We start from the raw sequence: 23,950 nt of genomic DNA, 5'->3' as shown, positions 1-23,950 counted from the left end.
CCAAAAGCAGTGCTTACTCAAACATATGCTGCTGTTGACGCCCAATGGGGTTTGTGTGTGTGTGTGTGATCATACATAGACATGCGTCTCCTGGGCCCGTGCTGCCTAGATTGGCTGGTGGTTTGCGGCCCGGCCTAGGCCTCATGAGGAGTGGCGGTAACAGGAAGTCCTCGTCCCAAATGGCACCGTTTCTCGTGTAGTTATACCCTGGTCAAAAGGTAGTGCACTAAATGGGGAATAGGACGCCATTTGGGACACACGTGCAGCCTCCTGTTTGCCTGACGCTCAACGTAACCTTTGAGGGGATGGATCCTGACACAGCGGGCCGTGTTTGACTTCACAGCCCGGGAATGTGAGAATCCAACTGTCAGCGGCAGGAAATCATCAGCACAGGCCTGCTGGCTTCCCCGCAGACACTGCCCTGAACACACATGCACTCATGCACACACACACACACACTGCCGACACTATCCTCTCCCTGGAAGGAAATGTTTCTTTAGCATGCCGTGTAGGAGAAGTGAGGTGAATGATTGCTCTGCTTCTGTGGAACAAAATGTTTTGCTGTTTTTGTTCAATCATACATTTAAGAGGATATTTAATGGAAGGCTGGACCTACGTTGATTGCTTGGTTTATTTAAATTATTCTGTTCAAATGAAAGGAGGACTTGTGGTTGGACTGGGGCAAATATAGGACTCAACTTAGATATGACCCGTTTTTTTTTAATGGGCCTCGCCATTGAGGGCTTTTAAAGTAGTCAACCATTTTAAAGTAGTCAACTGATTCCTTTGGGATGGGAGTGATTAGCCAATGATCAGAGCATTGTCTTCCTCTTCAAATTGGGCGCTATGGTTTGTAAATGGTTTTAAGATATATCACCACAATCTAGTGGCCACAATAAATACATGAATAATGATTTAGTTCAGGACTCCAGCACTGCAGATGGTGGTAAATCCCCAATATTAGCTTTACACTTTTTTTCAAACACAAAAGAAGAAGAAAATGGACTACTTAAAAATGGAGAAAGCCTCAATGGCGTTGACCACGTCACAAACGGCATAATGGCACAGATACAAGGTTTAGACTTCTTTCCATCTCTATGGGCTGGGGTTAGATGGTTTTGAATGGATGCGTTTCATAGGTGGATGAGTTCCAGGGGGAAGCATCTTACTGGCTGTAACTGAAATAGGAGCAGGTTAGGCGTGCATACCTGGCTCACAGAGGGAGAGGTGGGTTGAGGGAGAGGTGGGTTGCCTTCAGGAGAATGCGGCATTGGAGAACACAGAGGATAGAAATGTAGTGTAGAGACCTGATGAGACGCTCTGTTCCACATGAGAGAATGATGTCTGTTCTACACAACCTATTTCTATCTGCAGTGGTCTTTAGCATTTCCACCACATCAATGCACCCAAGGTGTAATGATATCTGTAGTGAAGGGGAGGGGGGCACACAGAGCTATTTGTTTTCCTTCTACACCTGCATTGCTTGCTGTTTGGGGTTTCAGGCTGGGTTTCTGTACAGCACTGTGACATCTGCTGATATAAATACATTTGGTTGATTGATTGATTGATTGATTGATTGATCGACTGGTTGTAGGGCAAGGGGAGACAGCCGAGATGGATATTTGACTTGCTAAGGTGACATGGAGAAAGTCTTCTGGCTTTCTGGGCATTGACGACAGTCAGACAGACCACCCTTCGGGGACCACTGTGATGATCAATGACAATATTACCTGTCGTCAGCAGCCTCTTTGGACCAGTACACCTAGCCCCCCCCTCCACACACACATACATGAGTGTGGTCAATGGTCTATGAAAGGAGTAGGTCAGCGCTGTATGCTGGTGTATGATGGTATATGCCACCCAGCTCTCCTCCATTAACCAGGCTGCAGAGGGTGTTGACATCTGAACACCATCTACAATAACAAGCAGGGAGAGAGATGGTGGCTTTGGTCTTGGACTCTCTGAATGTCAATGGGAAGATAGATACTAAGGACTGTAGGGGCTGTAAATGCCAACAAGAACAGATCTAATAAGTGCAGAAGGGACTCCGTGCTGTGGCGTGTTAGTCAGAAAGACAGAAAATCCTTCAGTCTCTCCATACAATCACAGATTGGGACATTTCTGTGCTGTGTCCCTGTCGACATGCATGCAGGTGTAAGGTCAAATATTAGCACCACAGCAGCTGAGGAAAGACTTTGCTGTTCCAACAAACCCACCTGTTTACCGTCCCAGAGGGTATGCAGTGTACCGACAGAAGTCTTATCATTCCAACACTGTGCGTCCGTGCCTGTGTGTGTGTTTAACGCAACAGTTTTTGTGACTAAACGAGTTGAAAATGCGATGGAAACACATTGAACTTCAGATGTTTAATTTGGTGTATAAAAACTTAAGTGAAAACAAAAAGTAAATTTTGTGTGCATCATCATCATCATGCACTGATTTTCACCCACAACAAGTCTGTTTAGTGAAAACACAACACTGGCAGGAACATTTGCAAATGGTAGAATATTCGCATGAAAGTCTGTCGCCAATTGGATGGACACCTAGCTAGTGTTATCATTCCATGCTGTGTTCACACTCCAACGCACCTAGCTAGTGTTATCATTCCATGCTGTGTTCATACTCCAACGCACCTAGCTAGTGTTATCATTCCATGCTGTGTCCACACTCCAACACACCTAGCTAGTGTTATCATTCCATGCTGTGTTCATACTCCAACGCACCTAGCTAGTGTTATCATTCCATGCTGTGTTCACACTCCAACACACCTAGCTAGTGTTATCATTCCATGCTGTGTTCACACTCCAACAGCAGCAGTGTCTTTGTGGATCTGGATGTTCTGTGTGCTAATTTTAATGGGTTCAAAGGCACGGCTCCAGGCGTATGATAAAGCCAGAGAGAGAGGGGGAAAGACTGTAGAGAGAGGGAGATGTGGGGGAAAGACTGTAGAGAGAGGGAGAGAGAGAGATGGGGGAAAGACTGGAGAGAGGGAGAGAGATGGAGGGGGAAGACTATGGAGAGAGGGAGATGGAGGGGGAAAGACTGTAGAGAGAGGGAGAGAGAGAGATGGAGGGAGATGGAGGGAGAAAGACTGTAGCGAGAGGGAGAGAGAGAGATGGAGAGATGGAGGGGAAAGACTGTAGCGAGAGGGAGAGAGAGAGATGGAGAGATGGAGGGGAAAGACTGTAGCGAGAGGGAGAGAGATGGAGAGATGGAGGGGAAAGACTGGAGAGAGAGAGAGAGAGATGGAGGGAGAAAGACTGTAGAGAGAGAGAGAGAGAGAGAGATGGAGGGGGAAAGACTGTAGAGAGAGAGAGAGAGAGAGATGGAGGGGAAAGACTGGAGAGAGGGAGATGGAGAGATGGAGGGGAAAGACTGGAGAGAGAGAGGGAGATGGAGAGATGGAGGGGAAAGACTGGAGAGAGAGAGGGAGATGGAGAGATGGAGGGGAACGACTGGAGAGAGGGGGAGATGGAGAGATGGAGGGGAACGACTGGAGAGAGAGAGGGAGATGGAGAGATGGAGGGGAAAGACTGGAGAGAGAGAGGGAGATGTAGAGATGGAGGGGAAAGACTGGAGAGACAGAGGGAGATGGAGAGATGGAGGGGAAAGACTGGAGCGAGAGAGGGAGAGAGAGATGGAGGGGAAAGACTGGAGAGAGGGAGAGAGAGAGAGATGGAGGGGGAAAGACTGGAGAGAGAGAGATGGAGAGGACTGGAGAGAGAGAGAGAGATTGAGAGATGGAGGGGAAAGACTGGAGAGAGGGAGAGAGAGAGATGGAGGGGGAAAGACTGGAGAGAGAGAGAGAGAGAGAGAGAGAGAGAGAGAGAGAGAGATGGAGGGGAAAGACTGGAGAGAGGGAGATGGAGAGAGAGGGAGATGGAGGGAGATGGAGAGACGGAGGGGGAAAGACTGGAGAGAGAGAGAGAGAGATTGAGGGGGAAAGACTGTAGAGAGAAAGAGAGAGAGAGAGAGATATGGAAGGGGGAAGACTGGAGAGAGGGAGATGGAGGGATGGGAGGGGGAAAGACTGTAGATGGAAGGGGGAAGACTGGAGAGAGGGAGATGAGAGAGAGGGGGAAAGACTGTAGAGAGAGAGAGAGAGAGAGAGAGAGAGAGAGAGAGAGAGAGAGAGAGAGAGAGAGAGAGAGAGATGGAAGGGGGAAGACTGGAGAGAGGGAGATGGAGGGGGAAAGACTGGAGAGAAAGAGATGGAGGGGGAGGGGCTTGTGAGAGAGAGATGGAGGGGGAGAGAGTTGAGGAGATGGAGGAGGAAAGACTGTGGAGAGAGAGATGGAGGGGAGAGACTGTAGAGAGAGATTGAAGGGGAGAGAGTAGAGAGAGATGGAGAGGGAGGACTGAGAGAGAGATGGAGGGGGAGAGAATGTGAGAGGGAAAGACTGTAGAGAGGGAGATGGAGGGAGATGGAGAGACGGAGGGTGAAAGACTGGAGAGAGAGAGAGATGGAGGGGGAAAGACTGGAGAGAGGGAGATGGAGAGATGGAGGGGGAAAGACTGTAGAGAGAGAGAGATAGAGAGATGAAAAGAGGAAGCTGGAGAAAGGGAGCTGGAGATGGAGGGGGAAAGACTGTAGAGAGAGAGAGAGAGAGAGAGAGAGATGGAAGGGGGAAGACTGGAGAGAGGGAGATGGAGGGGGAGGGGCTGGAGAGAGAGAGAGAGATGGAGGGGGAAAGACTGTAGAGAGAGAGATGGAGGGGGAGAGACTGTAGAGAGAGAGATGGAGGGGGAAAGACTGAGAGGAAAGGAATGGAGGGGGAAAGACTGTCGAGAGAGATGGAGGGGGAGAGACTGTAGAGAGATTGAAGGGGAGAGACTGTAGAGAGAGAGAGATGGAGAGGGAGAGACTGGAGAGAGGGAGAGAGAGGTGGGAGAGGGGAAAGACTGTAGAGAGAGAGAGATGGAGGGGGAGAGAGTGGAGAGAGAGAGAGAGAGAGAGATGGAAGGGGAGGACTGGAGAGAGGGAGATGGAGGGGAGGGAGCTAGAGAGAGAGATTGAGGTGGAGAGACTGTAGAGAGAGAGATGGAGGGGGAGAGACTGTAGAGAGAGAGATGGAGGGGGAGAGATTGTAGAGAGAGATGGAGGAGGAGGCTGAGAGAGATTAAGGGGGAGAGACTGTGAGAGAGAGAGAGAGAGATGGAGGGAGAGAGGGGCTAGAGAGATGGAGGGGGAGAGACTGTGGAGAGAGAGGCAGAGGGGGAAAGACTGTGGAGAGAGAGAGAGAGAGAGAGGCAGAGGGGGAGAGGAGCTGGAGAGAGAGAGAGAGGCGGAGGGGGAAAGACTGGAGAGAGAGAGATGGAGGGGGAGCGACTGTGGAGAGAGGGAGAGAGATGGAGGGGGAAAGACTGTGGAGAGAGAGAGATTGAGGGGGAGAGAGTGAGAGAGAGATGGAGGGGGAGAAACTGTGGAGAGAGGGAGAGAGAGATGGAGGGGGAAAAGTGAGAGAGAGAGAGATGGAGGGGGAAAGACTGTAGAGAGAGAGATGGAGGGGGAGAGACTGTGGAGAGAGGAAGAGATGGAGGGGGAAAGACTGTGGAGAGAGAGATTGAGGGGGAGAGAGTGAGAGAGCTTGAGGGGGAGAGACTGTAGAGAGAGATGGAGGGGGAGAGACTGTGGAGAGAGGGAGAGAGAGGCGGAGGGGGAAAGACTGTGAGAGAGGGAGAGAGAGATGGAGGGGTAAAGACTGGAGAGAGAGAGATGAGGAGGGGGAAAGACTGGAGAGAGAGAGATGGAGGGGGAAAGACTGTAGAGAGAGATGGAGGGGGAGGGGGCTGGAGAGAGAGAGAGAGATGGAGGGGGAAAGACTGGAGAGAAATTGAGGGGGAGAGACTGGAGAGAGAGCGATGGAGGGGAGAAGACTGTAGAGAGAGAGAGATGGAGGGGGAGAGACTGAGGGGGGGGTGAGAGAGAAAGAGGGGGTAGCGGGGGGAAAAGGAGGTAGCGAGAGAGAGAGAAGAGAGAGGGGGGTGTAGAGAGAATGAAGGGGTAGCGAGAGAGAGAGAAGGGGGGTAGAGAGAGAAAGAGGGGGTAGAGAGAGAGGGGGTAGCGAGAGAAGCGAGAGGGTGGGGTAGAGAGAAGAGGGGGTAGCAAGAGGGGGTAGAGAGAAAGAGGGGGTAGAGAGAAAGAGGGGGTATCGGGGGGTAGAGAGAGAGGGGGGTAGCGAGAAGAGAGAGAAGGGGTGTAGAGAGAAATAGGGGGTAGCGAGAGAGAGAGAGAGGGTGTAGAGAGAAAGAGGGGGTAGCGAGAGAGAAGAGAGGGGGTAGCGAGAGAAGAGAGAGGGTGTAGAGAGAAGGAGGGGGTAGCGAGAGAGAAGAGAGAGGGTGTAGAGAGAAGGAGGGGGTAGCGAGAGAGAGAGAGGGGGGGGGGTAGAGAGAAAGAGGGGGTAGCGAGAGAGAGAGAGGGGGGGGGGTAGAGAGAAAAGAGGGGGTAGCGAGAGAGAGAGAGAGAGGGGGTAGAGAGAAAGAGGGGGTAGCGAGAATGAAGAGAGAGAGGAGGGGTAGAGAGAAAGAGGGGGTAGCGAGAGAAGAGAGAGAGAAGGGGGGTAGCGAGAGAGAGAGAGAGGGGGTGAGAGAGAAAGAGGGGGTAGAGAGAGAGAAGAGAGAGAGGGGGGTAGAGAGAGAGAAGAGAGAGGGGGGTAGAGAGAGAGAGAGAGGAGGGTAGCGAGAGAGAGAGAGAAAGAGGGGGTAGCGAGAGAGGGGGTGAGAGAGAAAGAAAAGAGGGGGGGGGTAGAGAGAGAGAGAGAGGGGTAGGAGAAGAGAAGGGGTAAGAGAGAGAGAGAGGGGGGGGGGTAGAGAGAGGAGGGAGGGGGGTCAGAGAGAGAGAGAGAAGGGGTAGAGAGAGAGAAGGGGGGTGGCGAGAGAAGAGAGAGAGAAGGGGGGTGGCAAGAGAGAAGAGAGAGGGGGTGGCGAGAGAGGGGGTAGAGAGAGAGAGAGAGAGAAGGGGTAGAGAGAGAGAGGAGGTAGAGAAAGAGGGGGTAGCGAGAGAGAGAGACAGGGGGGTAGAGAGAAAGAGGGGGTAGCGAGAGAGAATAGAGACAGGGGGGTAGAGAGAAAGAGGGGATTGCAAGAGAGAGGGAGTAGGGAGTAGAGAGAGAGAGGGGGTAGAGAGAGAGAAGAGGTAGAGAGAGAAGAGAGGGGGGGGGGTAGAGAGAGAGAAGAGGTAAGAGAGGGGGGTAGAGAGAGAGAGAGGGGGTAGAGAGAGAGAAGAGAGAGAGAAGGGGGGTAGCGAGAGAGAAGAGAGAGAGAAGGAGGGTAGCGAGGGAGAAGAGAGAGAGAAGGGGGGTAGCGAGAGAGAGAGAGGGATGAGAGAAAGAGGGGGTAGCGAGAGAAAGAAGAGAGAGAGGGTGGTAGAGAGAGAAGAGAGAGAGGGGGGTAGAGAGGAGGTAAGGAGAGAGAGAGAAAGAGGGGGGGTAGAGAGAGAGAGAGGGGGGGTAGAGAGAGAGAGAGGGAGATAGAGAGATAGAGAGAGGGGGGTAGAGAGAGAGAGAGAGGGAGGTAGAGAGAGAGAAGAGAGAGAGGGGGTAGAGAGAGAGAAGAGAGAGAGGGGGGTAGAGGGAGAGAGAGAGAGAAGGGGTAGAGAGAGAAGAGAGAAAGAAGGGGTAGAGAGAGAAGAGAGAGAGGGGGGAAGAGATAGAAGAGAGAGAGAGGGGGTAGAGAGAGAATAGAGAGAGAAGGGGTAGAGAGAGAGAAGAGAGAGAGAGAGAAGGGGTAGAGAGAGAAGAGAGAGGAGGGGTAGAGAGAGAGAAGGGGTAGAGAGAGAAGAGAGAGGGGGGTAGAGAGAGAATAGAGAGAAGGGGTAGAGAGAGAGAGAGAGAGAGAGAGAGGATAGAGAGAAGAGAGAGGAGGGGTAGAGAGAGAAGGGGTCAGAGAGAGAAGAGAGAGAAGGGGTAGAGAGAGAAGAGAGAAAGAAGGGGTAGAGAGAGAGAGAGGAGGGGGGGAAGAGATAGAAGAGAGAGAGGGGGGTAGAGAGAGAATAGAGAGAGAAGGGGTAGAGAGAGAGAAGAGAGAGAGAAGAGAGAGAGAAGGGGTAGAGAGAGAAGAGAGAGGAGGGGTAGAGAGAAAGAGGGGGTAGCGAGAGAAGAGAGAGAGTGGGTAGAGAGAGAAATACACAGAGAGAGAGAGAGGGGGTAGAGAGAGAGAAGAGAGAGGGTGTACAGAGAGAGAAGAGGTAGAGAGAGAAGAGAGAGGGGGGGTGAGAGAGAGAGAAGAGGTAGAGAGAGAAGAGAGAGATGGGTAAGAGAGAGAAGAGAGAGGGGGGGAAGAGATAGAAGAGAGAGGGGGGGTAGAGAGAGAATAGAGAGAGAAGGGGTAGAGAGAGAGAGAAAGAGAGAGAGAGAGAAGGGGTAGAGAGAGAGAGAGAGAGAGAGAGAGAAGGGGTAGAGAGAGAAGAGAGAGGAGGGGTAGAGAGAAAGAGGGGGTAGCGAGAGAGAAGAGAGAGGGTAGAGAGAGAAAGAGGGGGTAGCGAGAGAGAGAAGAGAGAGAGTGGGTAGAGAGAAGAGGGGGTAGCGAGAGAGAGAGAGACGGGGGTAGAGAGAAGAGGGGATAGCAAGAGAGAGAGGGGGGTAGATAGAGAGAAGAGAGGGGGGGTAGAGAGAGAGGGGGTAGAGAGAAGAGAGAGATGGGGTAGAGAGAGAGGGGGGGTAGAGAGAGAGAGAGAGGGGGGGTAGAGAGAGAAGAGAGGGGGGTAGAGAGAGGGGGGAGTGAGGAGGGAGGGGGTAGAGAGAGAGAGAGAAGGGGTAGGGAGAGAGAGAGAGAGGGGGGTAGCGAGAGAAAGAGGGGGGTAGAGAGAAAGAAGGGGGTAGCGAGGGAGGAGAGGGGGGTAGAGAGAGAGAAGAGAGAGAGGGTGTACAGAGAGAGAAGAGGTAGAGAGAGAAAGAGAGAGGGAGGTAGAGAGAGAGAGGGTGAGAGAGAGAAGAGAGAGAGAGGGGGTGAGAGAGAGAAGAGAGAGAGGGGGTGAGAAAGAGAAGAGAGAGAGGGGGGTAGAGAGAGAGAAGAAAGAGAGAAGGGGTAGAGAGAGAGAAGAGAGAGAGAGAAGGGGTAGAGAGAGAGAGAGAATGGGTAGAGAGAGAAGGGGTAGAGAGAGAAGAGAGAGAGAAGGGGGGTACCAAGAGAGAAGAGAGAGGGGGGGTAGAGAGAAAAGAGGGGGTAGCGAGAGAAGAGAGAGTGGGGGGTAGCGAGAGAGAGAGAGTGGGGGGGTAGAGAGAGAGAGAGAAGGGGTAGAGAGAGAAGAGAGAGAGAAGGGGGTAGAGAGAGAAAGAGAGAGAAAGGGGTAGAGAAAGAGAAGGGGTAGAGAGAGAAGAGAGAGGAGGGGTAAGAGAGAAGAGGGGGAAGCGAGAGAGAGACAGGGGGGTAGAGAGAAGGGGGTAGGCGAGAGGGGGGTAGAGAGAGAAGAGAGAGAGGGGGTAGAGAGAGAAGAGGTAGAGAGAGAAGAGAGAGAGGGGGGGTAGAGAGAGAGAAGAGGTAGAGAGAGAGAGAGGGGGGTAGAGAGAGAGAGAGAGGGGGTAAGAGAGAGAAGAGAGAGAGAAGGGGGGTAGCGAGAGAGAGAAGAGAGAAGGGGGGTAGCGAGAGAGAGAGAGAAGGGGGGTAGCGAGAGAGAAGAGAGAGAGGGGGGTAGAGAGAGAGAGAGGGGGGTAGAGAGAGGGGGGGTAGAGAGAGAGAGAGAGGGGGGGGTAAGGAGAGAGAGAGAGGGGGGGTAGAGAGAGAAGAGAGAGAGGGGGGATAGAGAGATAGAGAGAGAGGGGGGGTGAGAGAGAGATAGAGAGAGGGGGTAGAGAGAGAGAAGAGAGAGAGAGGGTAGAGAGAGAGAGAAGAGAGGGGGTAGAGGGAGAGAAGAGAGAGAAGGGGTAGAGAGAGAAAGAGAGAGAGAAGGGGTAGAGAGAGAAAGAGAGAGAGAAAGAGGATAGAGAGAAGAGAGAGAGGGGGAAGAGATAGAAGAGAGAGGGGGGTAGAGAGAGAGAATAGAGAGAGAGAAGGGGTAGAGATGAGAAGAGAGAGAGGGGGGTAGAGAGAGAGAAGAGAGAGAGGGTGTACAGAGAGAGAAGAGGTAGAGAGAGAAGAGAGAGAGAAGGGGTAGAGAGAGAGAAGAGGTAGAGAGAGAAGAGAGAGATGGGGTAGAGAGAGAGAAGAGAGAGAGGGGGGGAAGAGATAGAAGAGAGAGAGGGGGGTAGAGAGAGAATAGAGAGAGAAGGGGTAGAGAGAGAGAAGAGAGAGAGAGAAGGGGTAGAGAGAGAAGAGAGAGGAGGGGTAGAGAGAAAGAGGGGGTAGCGAGAGAGAAGAGAGAGTGGGTAGAGAGAAAGAGGGGGTAGCGAGAGAGAAGAGAGACAGGGGGGTAGAGAGAAAGAGGGGATAGCAAGAGAGAGAGGGGGGTAGATAGAGAGAAGAGAGAGAGGGGGGGTAGAGAGAGAGAGGGGGTAGAGAGAGAAGAGAGAGATGGGGTAGAGAGAGAGGGGGGGTAGAGAGAGAAGAGAGGGGGGGTAGAGAGAGAAGAGAGAGAGGGGGGGTAGAGAGAGAAGAGAGAGGGGGGTAGAGAGAGAAGAGAGAGAGGGGATAGAGAGAGAGAAGAGAGAGAAGGGGTAGAGAGAGAGAAGAGAGAGAGAAGGGGGGTAGCGAGAGAGAAGAGAGAGAGGGGGTAGAGAGAAAGAGGGGGTAGCGAGAGAGAAGAGAGAGAGGGGGTAGAGAGAGAGAAGAGAGAGAGGGGGGTAGAGAGAGAGAAGAGGTAGAGAGAGAAGAGAGAGAGGGGGGTAGAGAGAGAGGAGAGGGGGGGGGTAGAGAGAGAGAGAGAGAGGGGGGGTAGAAAGAGCGAAGAAAGAGAGAAGGGTAGAGAGAGAGAAGAGAGAGAGAAGGGGTAGAGAGAGAGAAGAGAGAGAGAAGGGGTAGAGAGAGAGAAGAGAGAGAGAAGGGGTAGAGAGAGAAGAGAGAGAGAAGGGGTAGAGAGAGAAGAGAGAAGGGGGGTAGCGAGAGAGAAGAGAGATTGGGGGGGTAGCGAGAGAGAATAGAGAGTGGGGGGTAGAGGAGAGAAGAGAGATTGGGGGGGTAGAGAGAGAAGAGAGAGAGAAGGGGTAGAGAGAGAAGAGAGAGAGAAGGGGGTAGAGAGAGAAGAGAGAGAGGGGGGGTAGAGAGAGAGAAGAGAGAGAAGGGGTAGAGAGAGAGAAGGGGTAGAGAGAGAGAAGAGGTAGAGAGAGAAGAGAGAGATGGGGTAGAGAGAGAGAAGAGAGAGAGGGGGGGGGAAGAGATAGAAGAGAGAGAGGGGGGTAGAGAGAGAATAGAGAGAGAAGGGGTAGAGAGAGAGAAGAGAGAGAGAGAAAGGGGTAGAGAGAGAAGAGAGAGGAGGGGGTAGAGAGAAAGAGGGGGTAGCGAGAGAGAGAAGAGAGAGTGGGTAGAGAGAAAGCAGGGGGTAGAGAGAGAGAAGAGAGACAGGGGGGTAGAGAGGAAAGAGGGGATAGCAAGAGAGAGAGGGGGGTAGATAGAGAGAAGAGAGAGAGGGGGGGTAAGAGAGAGAGAGGGGGTAGAGAGGAAGAGAGAGAATGGGGTAGAGAGAGAGGGGGGGAGAGAGAGAAGAGTGGGGGGGGTAGAGAGAGAAGAGAGAGAGGGGGGGTAGAGAGAGAAGAGAGAGGGGGGGTAGAGAGAGAGAGAGAGAGGGGATAGAGAGAGAGAAGAGAGAGAAGGGGTAGAGAGAGAGAAGAGAGAGAGAAGGGGGGTAGCGAGAGAGAAGAGAGAGAGGGGGGGTAGAGAGAAAGAGGGGTAGCGAGAGAGAGAGAGAGAGGGGGGTAGAGAGAGAGAAGAGAGAGAGGGGGGTAGAGAGAGAGAAGAGGTAGAGAGAGAGAAGAGAGAGAGGGGGGTAGAGAGAGAGGAGAGGGGGGGGGTAGAGAGAGAAGAGAGAGAGGGGGGGTAGAAAGAGCGAAGAAAGAGAGAAGGGGTAGAGAGAGAGAAGAGAGAGAGAAGGGGTAGAGAGAGAGAAGAGAGAGAGAAGGGGTAGAGAGAGAGAAGAGAGAGAGAAGGGGTAGAGAGAGAAGAGAGAGAGAAGGGGTAGAGAGAGAAGAGAGAAGGGGGGTAGCGAGAGAGAAGAGAGATTGGGGGGTAGCGAGAGAGAAGAGAGTTGGGGGGTAGAGAGAGAGAAGAGAGATTGGGGGGGTAGAGAGAGAAGAGAGAGAGAAGGGGTAGAGAGAGAAGAGAGAGAGAAGGGGGTAGAGAGAGAAGAGAGAGAGGGGGGGTAGAGAGAGAGAAGAGAGAGAAGGGGTAGAGAGAGAAGGGGTAGAGAGAGAGAAGGGGTAGAGAGAGAGAGAAGGGGTAGAGAGAGAGAAGAGAGAGAGAAGGGGGTGGCGAGAGAGAAGAGAGAGATGGGGGGTGGCGAGGAGAGAAGAGAGAGAGGGGGGTAGAGAGAGAGAAGAGAGAGAGGGGGGTAGAGAGAGAGAAGAGAGAGAGGGGGGTAGAGAGAGAGAAGAGAGAGAGAGAGAAGGGGGTGGCGAGAGAGAAGCGCGAAGAGAGAGAAAGTGACAGGACAACCAGAGGGGGGCACTGTAGGGCCGTCACTTCTCTCTCCTCTTCTCTGCACAGACAGTTTAACAAATGTGGGCGGTAAACTCAGAGACATGTCCTCTCTCTCTCATTCTCTCTCCCTCCATCTCCTGGAGAGCCAGGCTGGGACGGTTATTGTGCAGTAAAGAGGAATGGGATGTGGCTGTTCTCTCACAGCAAGGCTTCTTATACTTCCCACAGACAGTGTGTGCACCCATGTGTGTCTGTGTGTGTGTGTGTGTGTGTGTGTTCTCCTCCCCGACAAGGATAAGATGTCTCCCTCCTGGAGGTAACGTCAGTTTAACCCCATCAGATAATGACCACATTTGTTTGTCATTGTCATGCTGTGCTCCATACAGGGTCCTTTCCACTGACGCAATGGCCCATGATCCCCAGCAATGACAAACAGGAAGAGAGTCATGTGAAATAAAATGACACAGGAGGGGGGAGACTAATGTACTGTAAACTTCTAACCAAACATCCCCAATCTCTAAGCAACCAATGGAGAGAGAGAAATGGATGCAACGGAAGTCGTACACTATATGTGTATATGTGTGTATATGTGTGTATATATATATATATATATATATATATATATATATATATATATATATATATATATATATAAAAAAGGATGTGGATACCCCTTCAAATGACTGGATTCGGGTATTTCAGCCACACCCGGTGCTGACAGGGGTATCCAATCGAGCACCCAGCCATGCAACCTCCACAGACAAACATTGGCAGTAGAATGGCCTTACTGAAGAGCTTAGTGACTTACAACGTGGAACCGTCGTAGCAATGTCACCTTTCCAACAAGTCAGTTCTTAACATTTTTGCCGCGCTAGGCCTGCCCGGGTCAAATGGAAGTGCTGTTGTTGTGAAGTAGAAACGTCTAGGAGTAACAACTGCTCAGCCGCAAAGTGGTAGGCCACACAAGTGGTAGGCCACTCACTACCGAGTTCCAAACTGCCTCTAGAAGTAACGTCAGTACAAATGTTCGTCGGGAGCTTCATAAAATGGTTTTCCATGGCCGAGCAGCCGCACACAAGCCTAAGATCACCATGAGCAATGCCAAGCATCGGCTTGAGTGGTGTAAAGCTCGCCGCCATTGGACTCTGGAGCAGTGGAAACGCATTCTCTGGAGTGATGAATCACGCTTCACCATCTGGCAGTCCGATGGACCAATCTGGGTTTGGCATTTGCCAGGAGAACGCTACCTGCCCCAATGCATAGTGCCAACTGTAAAGTTTGGTGGAGGAGGAATAATGGTCTGGGGCTGTTTTTCATGGTTCGGGCTAGTCCCCTTTAGTTCCAGTGAAGGGAAATCTTAAAGCTACAGCATACATTCTAGATGAATCTGTGGTACCAACTTTGTGGCAGCGGTTTGGGGGAAGGCCCTTTCCTGTTTCAGCATGACAATGCCCCCATGCACAAAGCGAGGTCCACACAGAAATGGTTTGTAAAGAACTTAACTGGCCTGCACAGAGCCCTGATTACAACCCCATCGGACACCTTTGGGATGAATTAAAACGAGACTGCGACCCAGGCCTAATCACCCAACATCAGTGCCCAACCTTATTAATGCCCTTGTAGATGAATGGAAGTCCCCACAGCAATGTTCCAACATCTAGCGGAAAACCTTCCCAGAAGAGCGGAGGCTGTTATAGCAGCAAAGGGGACCAATAATCATTTTGCAATGAGATGTTCGACAACACGGTGTCCACATACTTTTGGTCATGTAGTGTAGATGGGAGTTTGTTTTTCCTACGGTGTCTTTGTGTTTGACCTGATGCTGAAGAACGGGTGTGATGTTGGCAGTCTAGACCAACAGGATGATCAATCAATCAGCCAGCCAATGCATTCTTCTCAATGCCAAAACACACTCCTAATGAGACCAGGATTGCATCCCAAATGGCACCCTAATCCCTTTATAGTGCACTACTTTTGATCAGGACCCATACTGCTAACCAGGGGCCATAGTGCTCCATGTAGAGAATAGGGTGCCATTTGGGACACAAGCCACCTCAGTTGATAGAAGGAACCCATCTCATCCAACTGCAAAGAAGTAGAACAATTTTATATTTCCGCCAATGTATTTTCATTTATATATTTTATTTCACCTTTATTTAAACAGGTAGGCCAGTTGAGAACAAAAAAACAACAGAGTTACACATGGGATAAACAGACGTACAGTCAATAACACAATAGAAACATCTATATACAGTGTGTTCAAATGTAGTAAGATTAGGGAGGTAAGGCAATAAATAGGCCATAGTGGCGAAATAATTACAATTTAGCATTAACACTTGGGTGATAGGCGTGCAGATGATGATGTGCAAGTAGAGATACTGGGGTGCAAATAAGCAAATATAAATAACAATATGGGGATGAGGTAGTTGGGTGTGCTATTTACAGATTGGCTATGTACAGTTGCAGTGATCGGTAAGCTGCTCTGACAGCTGGTGCTTAAAGTTAGTGAGGGAGATATGACTCCAGCTTCAGTGATTTTTGTAAATCATTCCAGTCATTGGCAGCAGAGAACTGGAAGGAAAGGCAGCCAAAGGAGGAGTTGGCTTTGGGGACGACCAGTGAAATATACGTACCTGCTGGAGCGCGTGCTACGGGAGGGTGTTGCTATGGTGACCAGTGAGCTAAGGCAGGGATTTACCTAGCAAAGAGTTATAGATGACCTGGAGCCAGTGGGTTTGGCAACGAATATGTAGTGAGGGCCAGCCAATGAGAGCATACAGGTCGCAGTGGTGGGTAATATATGGGGCTTTGGTGACAAAACAGATGGCACTGTGATAGACTCCATCCAGTTTGCTCATTAGAGGGTTGGAGGCTATTTTGTAAATGACATCGCCGAATTCAAGGATCGGTAGGAGAGTCAGTTTGAGGTTGTGGTGATGAATGTATAACAATGCACAACAGAGCTCAGAAATACTGCCTAACAACATAAATCCCTTCTAACAACTTATGCTGTAGTTGTTTTCTATCCAACCATGCAATCTTTTAGATAAACCTTGTATCCAGTCAATTAAACTCTCAGTGAACCCGAGCCTCATTTGACTTCAGTTGCCTGAGAGTCATCAAACACAATATGGTTAATAGTATAATTTAGAGGGGAATGGAATGGCCTCAAATGGCCACTTATTCAATTTATGGGGCCTGGTCAAACGTACTGCACTATGTAGGGAATAGCATGCCATTTGGGATGTACTCATTGTTCCCATTGGATTGGGCTGATCTGATGGGGCTCAGCGAAGGGGGGAACGGAGGAACATTACGTAGTGTGATTACTTTAAGCACCATTAGGGATGCAATAACTTGGGGAGTGTTTCGCTACAGAACAAGTCCAGCTCGGCTGGTCTGAATTGGACAGAGAAAAAGCTGTTCCACTATACACACAGTCCTAATCAACTGACTAACTGTCTGGTAGAGACCAAGGTTTGGAGTCTATTCGAATTGAATGAACATCAATAGCTTTTCATTTTTAAAAGTTGATTGAGAAGTCATTGAAAATAAGACTGCCTTTTTACAATTATTGAGTTGGAATTTCAGTTTAAATCCTGAATTGACTGCTTTCAATTTTTAAAAAATGGACCTAAACCATGGCACCAGCCATGTAGCCTGTAACAGTAGCCTGTTACTACAACTGAGGGTAAATTGCTACAGGCAGAAAGGTCTCTGCTCACATTGCCATGTCATACATCATCTTATGTTTGTAATTAAACAGGAAGTAAATGACAGCAGTAAATGCCAGTGTTTTGGGAAGTATATCCGACAGCTGATTATTGTGGATGGCAATCATTCGACTGCAATGAAGCAGGCCTTCAGTTGTAGACAGAGAAAGGTTCCTAACCAATACAGTCTTTACCTCACCACGCTCTCTCCAGTGTTCACTCTTGTCTGCCAGTGACCTCCCAGTAGGTAACATTCTCTCCAGCCAGGCCTGTGAAGTTTTTATTAGTGTCCCACTGAGAGGCTATGTAAGGTTACATTGTGAGGGCAAATGTAGGCCCAGCCGGCACAGAGCTTAGGATAGGGGTAATTGGGTATACACAGCTCTCATAGCAGACTGCCTAGTCTGGCACAGTGGTGTAGTGTGTGGTCAGTCCTCTCATGGCCTGCGGTGATGGGGGGGGGTGGGGGGGCAGGTATCAGGGTGTTTGAAGTGGGCGTGTTGGACCCATTGATCTATGGCAGTCTCACAGGAGTTCTCTCTCACAGGAGAAATGGAGGCAGGAGGACTGCTACAATCAATAGATGGATAGAGCCCCACGGCAGCCAGCAAGCAACACTTTGGGTTCACTCCTCTGATCCTGGTTCTTGCACTCCTCCGCTCAGCCACCGCCTCAGGAAATACAAAACACTTTCTCCATCTCTCCCTCTCAGAGGGGGTGGCAGATAGCTTAGTAGTTAGGAGCGTTGGGCCTGTCTGTAACCGAAAGGCCGCTGGTTCAAATCCCTGTGCTGAGCAAGGCAGTTAACCCCCAAACAACAAGTACTCCCCGGCTGCCGATGACGTTGATTAAGGCAGCCCCCCCCCCACATCCCTGATTCAGAGGGGTTGGGTTAAATGCAGAAGACACATTTCAGTTGAATGCATTCAGTTGTGCAACTGACTAGGTCTCCCCCTTCCCTCATCAATGTGGTGATATCTTTTATCTTATTATTTTTTTTTTACCTTAAGGACCCAAATGATTTGCTTTTACCCAGTTCTGCATCACATGGCCTTACGATTTCTTCTGCATCGCTGCATTGGCTCCTTACCTGGAGTGGCTGTTTCTCTAGCCCATTAGAATGCATTACCTGAGCCCAGCTGTGGCTCTTTAGGACCCGAGACTAGGGATCAGTGTAGACAGCTACTATCCCGGGTTCTGACAGAGCGGAGCCGTCTCAAGGTGGACGGGAATGGAAACTCATCGTCTGGGTAAAAATGCAAGTGTAATCACACTCACAATGAGTTGTCTCCAATCTCCATGCAGTTTCGGTGTGAGCCAAGGACAGCAGCTGGCTGTGTGTGTGTGTTTATTGTTGTGTCACAGGACGAAGGCCGGGTTTCTTGAGAATGAGACAGTGGGTCCCGACGGGAACGCGACCCGAAACCCGCTTTCAATGAAGACACAGTGAAGCACGAAAGATGGGAGGAGAGAGGGAGGAAATTGAATGCACTCCGAGGGTAGGAAGAGGAGATCGGAAAATGACATTACTTCATTGCCATGCCGGTCCAGATAGCACCGTAATGTGTGGGCCATATCAGAAACAGCGAGTGGATGAACAAATGTGGTCGAGGCAAAATATCTCTCCATCGGACGCCAGGGGAGAAGAGAGGAGCCATAGACAATTTATATCTCCCCTGCAGTCGTTTTCATGTAATAAGCCCATTAAATGCTGTGGGTGTCTCATTCATCCCTTTCCCCAGTAAAGCATATCTGTCAGCGGAATGGGCTTTGCGGCACATCCAGCATTATGGAAGACCCTTAGAGAAAACAGGGAAACATGTATTGGTTTCATGTAGTTAATTTATAATAACATCCTGTAAACCATGCCAAGAGAGGATAGGGATGCCAGCCACCGACAGTGCTGCGTCTGGGGCCCGTTTTTCCGTCTGTGCTTTTGTGTGTAGGCAAATGTCCTTCCTGTTTAAGGAATAACAAGAGAAGAGACGCGGAGAGGACATGAACAAGGAACACACATAGACCAACTACAAAACCTGCACAGGATTGATGAAGGCTTTAAGTTTATTGAAAGCCTCAAAGCCTACTGTAAAAAAAAAAAATACAATTTGCACTTGACACCAAAGTCACAACCTTCAAAATGCCCTCCGACCATTTCTAGAAAAACACAAATTTTCCACACACTTATTAGTTTAAAAGCACTTTAATTAAGCTGTATCCAAACATTCATACATATTCAAACCTTATCAAATCCACATCACAGGTTCGTTACACACAGTGTGTCGTGTCATCTTGAGACCCGCAAGATGAATGGTTTACATAAATATTTGGTCATTATAAAACCTTCAGCAGAACTCATGTGTTTGTCAAAACGTTCCCCCACGTCAGCTGGCTTAGCGAGTCAGCGGGGGGCTGACACCGTTTGGTTCCACACAGATATATCCATTGTACAGCAAAGAAACATCAGCCAGTTCATCAGAAAGGGACAGCCACATAGACCTGATTCACTCACAGCTCAGAGTTGAAATATAATCATGGCCTTTCGCAGCAACCAGTAATGATCGTGGAGAGGCTTCCGAAAGAACAGGCCGAGCCTCCCACAGTGTTGAGAGTTTAGGTCTGTGTGTGGTTTCACAGTGGCAGATGATAGATGTGTGTGTGTGTGTGTGTGTGTGTGTGTGTCCTAGAGTTGGCTGATGTTTTGGCTGCAGGAAGCAGCATCTGTCTGATGGCGGTCTGGTGTATAATTGTAACGGAGCTAACTCATTATGATGGCACTCACACAAAGACATTACCCTACACACAGAGGACAACCCACTGGCAGCAGCCCCCCCCCCCCCCCCCCACACTAGTGAGGGGGGCTACTAGTCTTAACTAAATAACTTCAAAATAGACTAACTGTAGCTCTGTGCCACAGGTGCGAAACTTCCTGGGAAAAGCAAAATCACTTAGGGACCTCTGATTGCCCAGGAGTTTCTCTGCCCTCACATTGTATCACAGCGATACGCAGAAGCAGTGAGGCATTACCGACAGTCTAGCTTGGTGATTTCCACTTCCCCATCGCATTGTCTTTGGATGCCCACACAGAACATCAGTCACATACTTTGATTGGAGGTACATAGAACAGATTCCTCCTTTTCGTTCATCTCATTATGGGTCTCCATATTCTCGGAAACCTGTACTGCAATCTGGTGTAATTGCGGCAGATACTCGCTTAAGCTCAGGAGGGGAGATGCATCAGGAAAGATACTTGACTGGGAAGGGAAAGCGCCATATGACAGCCTATATGTCTGGTCAAAAGCGCAAGCTGATGGCAGTTCTCCTCAAATAAATGGGAAGTCTGAAATACGTGACCAACTGACTTAAAAAAAAAAGAATGAAAGTTATAAATAGAAAAAATAAAAAATGCAGGACTTGCATGTGTGGTTGCAGGATGGAGGGATAAAGGGTCCAAATGCAGGACTTTCTAGCACAATTGGGGACAGTTGGTCCCCCTAAGCTTGCCACGAGAGACTTGATCCCTCTATTACAGACCATGTGTAAGTGTCAAACGTGGTCCTCTTCTCGACACCTCGGGCAAATAGTCTGATCAGCTGGCAGTGAACACTGTAGAGAGAGACACACACACACACACACACACACACACACAGAAGAACAGTTACACATGTATCAACATAACGAGTGTCCGTTTCCAGTCTGACTTTGCTGTTCATGTCACAGATGTGAAACTAATGGAATGGAGATCAGGTTCCAAGCTCAGAAGCTTCATTGTTCATTTTAGAGTAAAAACCGAGATTTGTTATTTAGCGACCAGGTGGCCTGGTGACAGAAACACTGTGATGAGACTTGGAATGGTCCAGTAGTAGTGTGGAGGTTAATGCATTAGAGAGACCCTGACTTTAATAAGAGTTCAACTCAGATTTCATTTTCCAGTCAGTCACACTGGTGGTTCAAATAGTATGTGTGTCTAGCAGTGAAAGAAAGCAGCCTATTTATTTTCTTTTCAGGGGGGGGGCGATCAGGGTTATCGCCATTAAATTATCTCAGCCACTCATTCGCGGACTCATTCCAAGAACAATTACTGGAGAGGAAAAAGGCAATAAATGAATGGACTAAAAGGCTCTTAACAGTGGACGGGATATTGAATTAGATAAACTAGGATTACACAGCCATGCCTCATTGGCAAAGTATAACGGAGCATAAAGTAAATGATGTGTTCAGGAAGAAAGCCACTGTTGTGCTATATAAAGATCTCTACTGATGTTGTGGTGGTGGGAGGGAGAGCCACCATCATGCTATATAAAGATCTCTACTGATGTTGTGGTGGTGGGAGGGAGAGCCACCATCATGCTATATAAAGATCTCTACTGATGTGGTGGTGGTGGAGGGAGAGCCACCATCATGCTATATAAAGATCTCTACTGATGTTGTGGTGGTGGGAGGGAGAGCCACCATCATGCTATATAAAGATCTCTACTGATGTGGTGGTGGTGGAGGGAGAGCCACCATCATGCTATATAAAGATCTCTACTGATGTTCTGGTGGTGGAGGGAGAGCCACCATCATACTATATAAAGATCTCTACTGATGTTGTGGTGGTGGAGGGAGAGCCACCATCATGCTATATAAAGATCTCTACTGATGTTGTGGTGGTGGGAGGGAGAGCCACCATCATGCTATTTAAAGATCTCTACTGATGTTCTGGTGGTGGAGGGAGAGCCACCATCATGCTATATAAAGATCTCTACTGATGTTGTGGTGGTGGAGGGAGAGCCACAATTATATAACGATATCTACTGATATTGAGGTGGAAGAAGTGGGACCCCTCTGTGTGTGTGTGTGTGTGTGTGTGTGTGTGTGTGTGTCTACCCACGTGTCTGCACACACGTGGGTAGACCTCAAACTTCTTAAATCTCTTAACAAAACCAACATATTACAATTCTGAATAGCATACCTCACTTGTATATCCGCATGAGGCAAGATCTCCCCATCACAGTTCCAGTTGCTATGGCCCGTGTCGTTGTTGGGATGGGCCGTACAGACCTGGTTACAGATCTTCTTCCCACTGGTCTCACTCAGGTCCACCTCTGAGATCCCGTTGCTTTGCTTTGGAACAAAACGGAAGCGGCGCACACGGTGAACCTCCACAAAGGACATGTCAAACTGTGGAGGCAGAGAGGGATGGAAGTCAGGGGAGGGGGGGATGGAAGTCAGGGGAGGGGGGGATGGAGAGGGAGGGACGGAGAGGGAGGGACGGAGAAGGAGGGATGCAGAGGGAGGGACGGAGAGGGACGGATGCAGAGGGAGGGACGGAGAGGGAGGGACGGAGAGGGATGCAGAGGGAGGGACGGAGAGGGAGGGACGGAGAGGGAGGGACGGAGAGGGAGGGACGGAGAGGGAGGGATGCAGAGGGAGAGACGGAGAGGGAGGGATGCAGAGGGAGAGACGGAGAGGGAGGGATGCAGAGGGAGAGACGCAGAGGGAGGGACGGAGAGGGAGGGACGGAGAGGGAGGGACGGAGAGGGAGGGAGGGACGGAGAGGGAGGGATGGACAGGGAGGGACGGACAGAGGGAGGAATAAGGAGAAGGGAGTAAAGACGAGGGGATGGATAGAAAGTCGGGAAAAGACGCAGAAAATAAGGGGTCAGTCAAAGGTCTGAATCTTTCACTGCCCCAGAAAACATCTCCCTTTACCCCCCCCCCCCCCCATCACTACTCAGTTCTACTCCACAGATTGTCTGAGAGGAGGGTGTCAGAGCGATTTATTCTCCATCACACTCACTTTATGACTGGGCCTGGTTAGTATTCATACCAAGTGTCCCCTAAAAAGCTTTCGACAAAACTATGAATACACTTACTGGCCTCTCACTCCATGTTTCTCTCCGTGGTGGATGGGCTATGCAGATATTACAGAGGTATAATGCAATGGAAATCCTACCGTCCCACCTGTGTGTGTGGCAGTATGCGCAGGAGGATGATGCAAGTTATCCAGAGCGCTTTGTAGAATTGGGATATTTACGAAAAGTGAGAGAGGGCGGAGTGGGACGCAAGAGAGTGTCTGAACTGAGGTACAGTGCCGTGCGAAAGTATTCGGCCCCCTTGAACTTTGCGACCTTTTGCCACATTTCAGGCTTCAAACATAAAGATATAAAACTGTATTTTTTTGTGAAGAATCAACAACAAGTGGGACACAATCATGAAGTGGAACGACATTTATTGGATATTTCAAACTTTTTTAACAAATCAAAAACTGAAAAATTGGGCGTGCAAAATTATTCAGCCCCCTTAAGTTAATACTTTGTAGCGCCACCTTTTGCTGCGATTACAGCTGTAAGTCGCTTGGGGTATGTCTCTATCAGTTTTGCACATCGAGAGACTGAAATTTTTTCCCATTCCTCCTTGCAAAACAGCTCGAGCTCAGTGAGGTTGGATGGAGAGCATTTGTGAACAGCAGTTTTCAGTTCTTTCCACAGATTCTTGATTGGATTCAGGTCTGGACTTTGATTTGGCCATTCTAACACCTGGATATGTTTATTTTTGAACCATTCCATTGTAGATTTTGCTTTATGTTTTGGATCATTGTCTTGTTGGAAGACAAATCTCCGTCCCAGTCTCAGGTCTTTTGCAGACTCCATCAGGTTTTCTTCCAGAATGGTCCTGTATTTGGCTCCATCCATCTTGCCATTAATTTTAACCATCTTCCCTGTCCCTGCTGAAGAAAAGCAGGCCCAAACCATGATGCTGCCACCACCATGTTTGACAGTGGGGATGTTGTGTTCAGGGTGATGAGCTGTGTTGCTTTTACGCCAAACATAACGTTTTGCATTGTTGCCAAAAAGTTCAATTTTGGTTTCATCTGACCAGAGCACCATCTTCCACATGTTTGGTGTGTCTCCCAGGTGGCTTGTGGCAAACTTTAAAACAACACTTTTTATGGATATCTTTAAGAAATGGCTTTCTTCTTGCCACTCTTCCATAAAGGCCAGATTTGTGCAATATACGACTGATTGTTGTCCTATGGACAGAGTCTCCCACCTCAGCTGTAGATCTCTGCAGTTCATCCAGAGTGATCATGGGCCTCTTGGCTGCATCTCTGATCAGTCTTCTCCTTGTATGAGCTGAAAGTTTAGAGGGACGGCCAGGTCTTGGTAGATTTGCAGTGGTCTGATACTCCTTCCATTTCAATATTATCGCTTGCACAGTGCTCCTTGGGATGTTTAAAGCTTGGGAAATCTTTTTGTATCCAAATCCGGCTTTAAACTTCTTCACAACAGTATCTCGGACCTGCCTGGTGTGTTCCTTCGTTCTTCATGATGCTCTTTGCGCTTTTGACGGACCTCTGAGACTATCACAGTGCAGGTGCATTTATATGGAGACTTGATTACACACAGGTGGATTGTATTTATCATCATTAGTCATTTAGGTCAACATTGGATCATTCAGAGATCCTCACTGAACTTCTGGAGAGAGTTTGCTGCACTGAAAGTAAAGGGGCTGAATAATTTTGCACGCCCAATTTTTCAGTTTTTGATTTATTAAAAAAGTTTGAAATATCCAATAAATGTCGTTCCACTTCATGATTGTTGTTGATTCTTCACAAAAAAATACAGTTTTATATCTTTATGTTTGAAGCCTGAAATGTGGCAAAAGGTCGCAAAGTTCAAGGGGGCGTGAACTGTATACCCTGATTTAGAAAGAGCTGTGTCAGCCAACTAAACCATGAGGTCTGCAAGCAA

At 49.4% G+C, this 23,950-nt stretch overlaps 1 protein-coding gene across 2 annotated transcripts in view; it reads right to left on the bottom strand.

The window, feature by feature from the left end:
• Nucleotides 1-18,398: 18,398 nt before the first annotated feature.
• The window catches only part of cerk (ceramide kinase), a 30,980-nt gene continuing 25,428 nt past the window's right edge, over nt 18,399-23,950 (bottom strand). For both annotated transcript variants that reach the window (XM_036944452.2, XM_090200235.1), the window contains exons 11-12: nt 21,169-21,377; nt 18,399-19,820 (exon numbers count right to left, since the gene is read on the bottom strand). In XM_036944452.2, the coding sequence (XP_036800347.2) occupies nt 19,709-19,820; nt 21,169-21,377 (321 nt within the window). In that variant the 3' untranslated portion in view covers nt 18,399-19,708. The remainder of the gene's footprint in view (nt 19,821-21,168; nt 21,378-23,950) is intronic.

Source organism: Oncorhynchus mykiss, chromosome 15, assembly GCF_057628025.1.
Source record: "Oncorhynchus mykiss isolate SJ-2025 chromosome 15, ASM5762802v1, whole genome shotgun sequence".
Classification (NCBI taxonomy): Eukaryota; Metazoa; Chordata; class Actinopteri; order Salmoniformes; family Salmonidae; genus Oncorhynchus; species Oncorhynchus mykiss.
The sequence above is the reverse complement of the archived record's forward strand: the minus strand, read 5'-3'. Positions and strand labels throughout refer to the sequence as shown.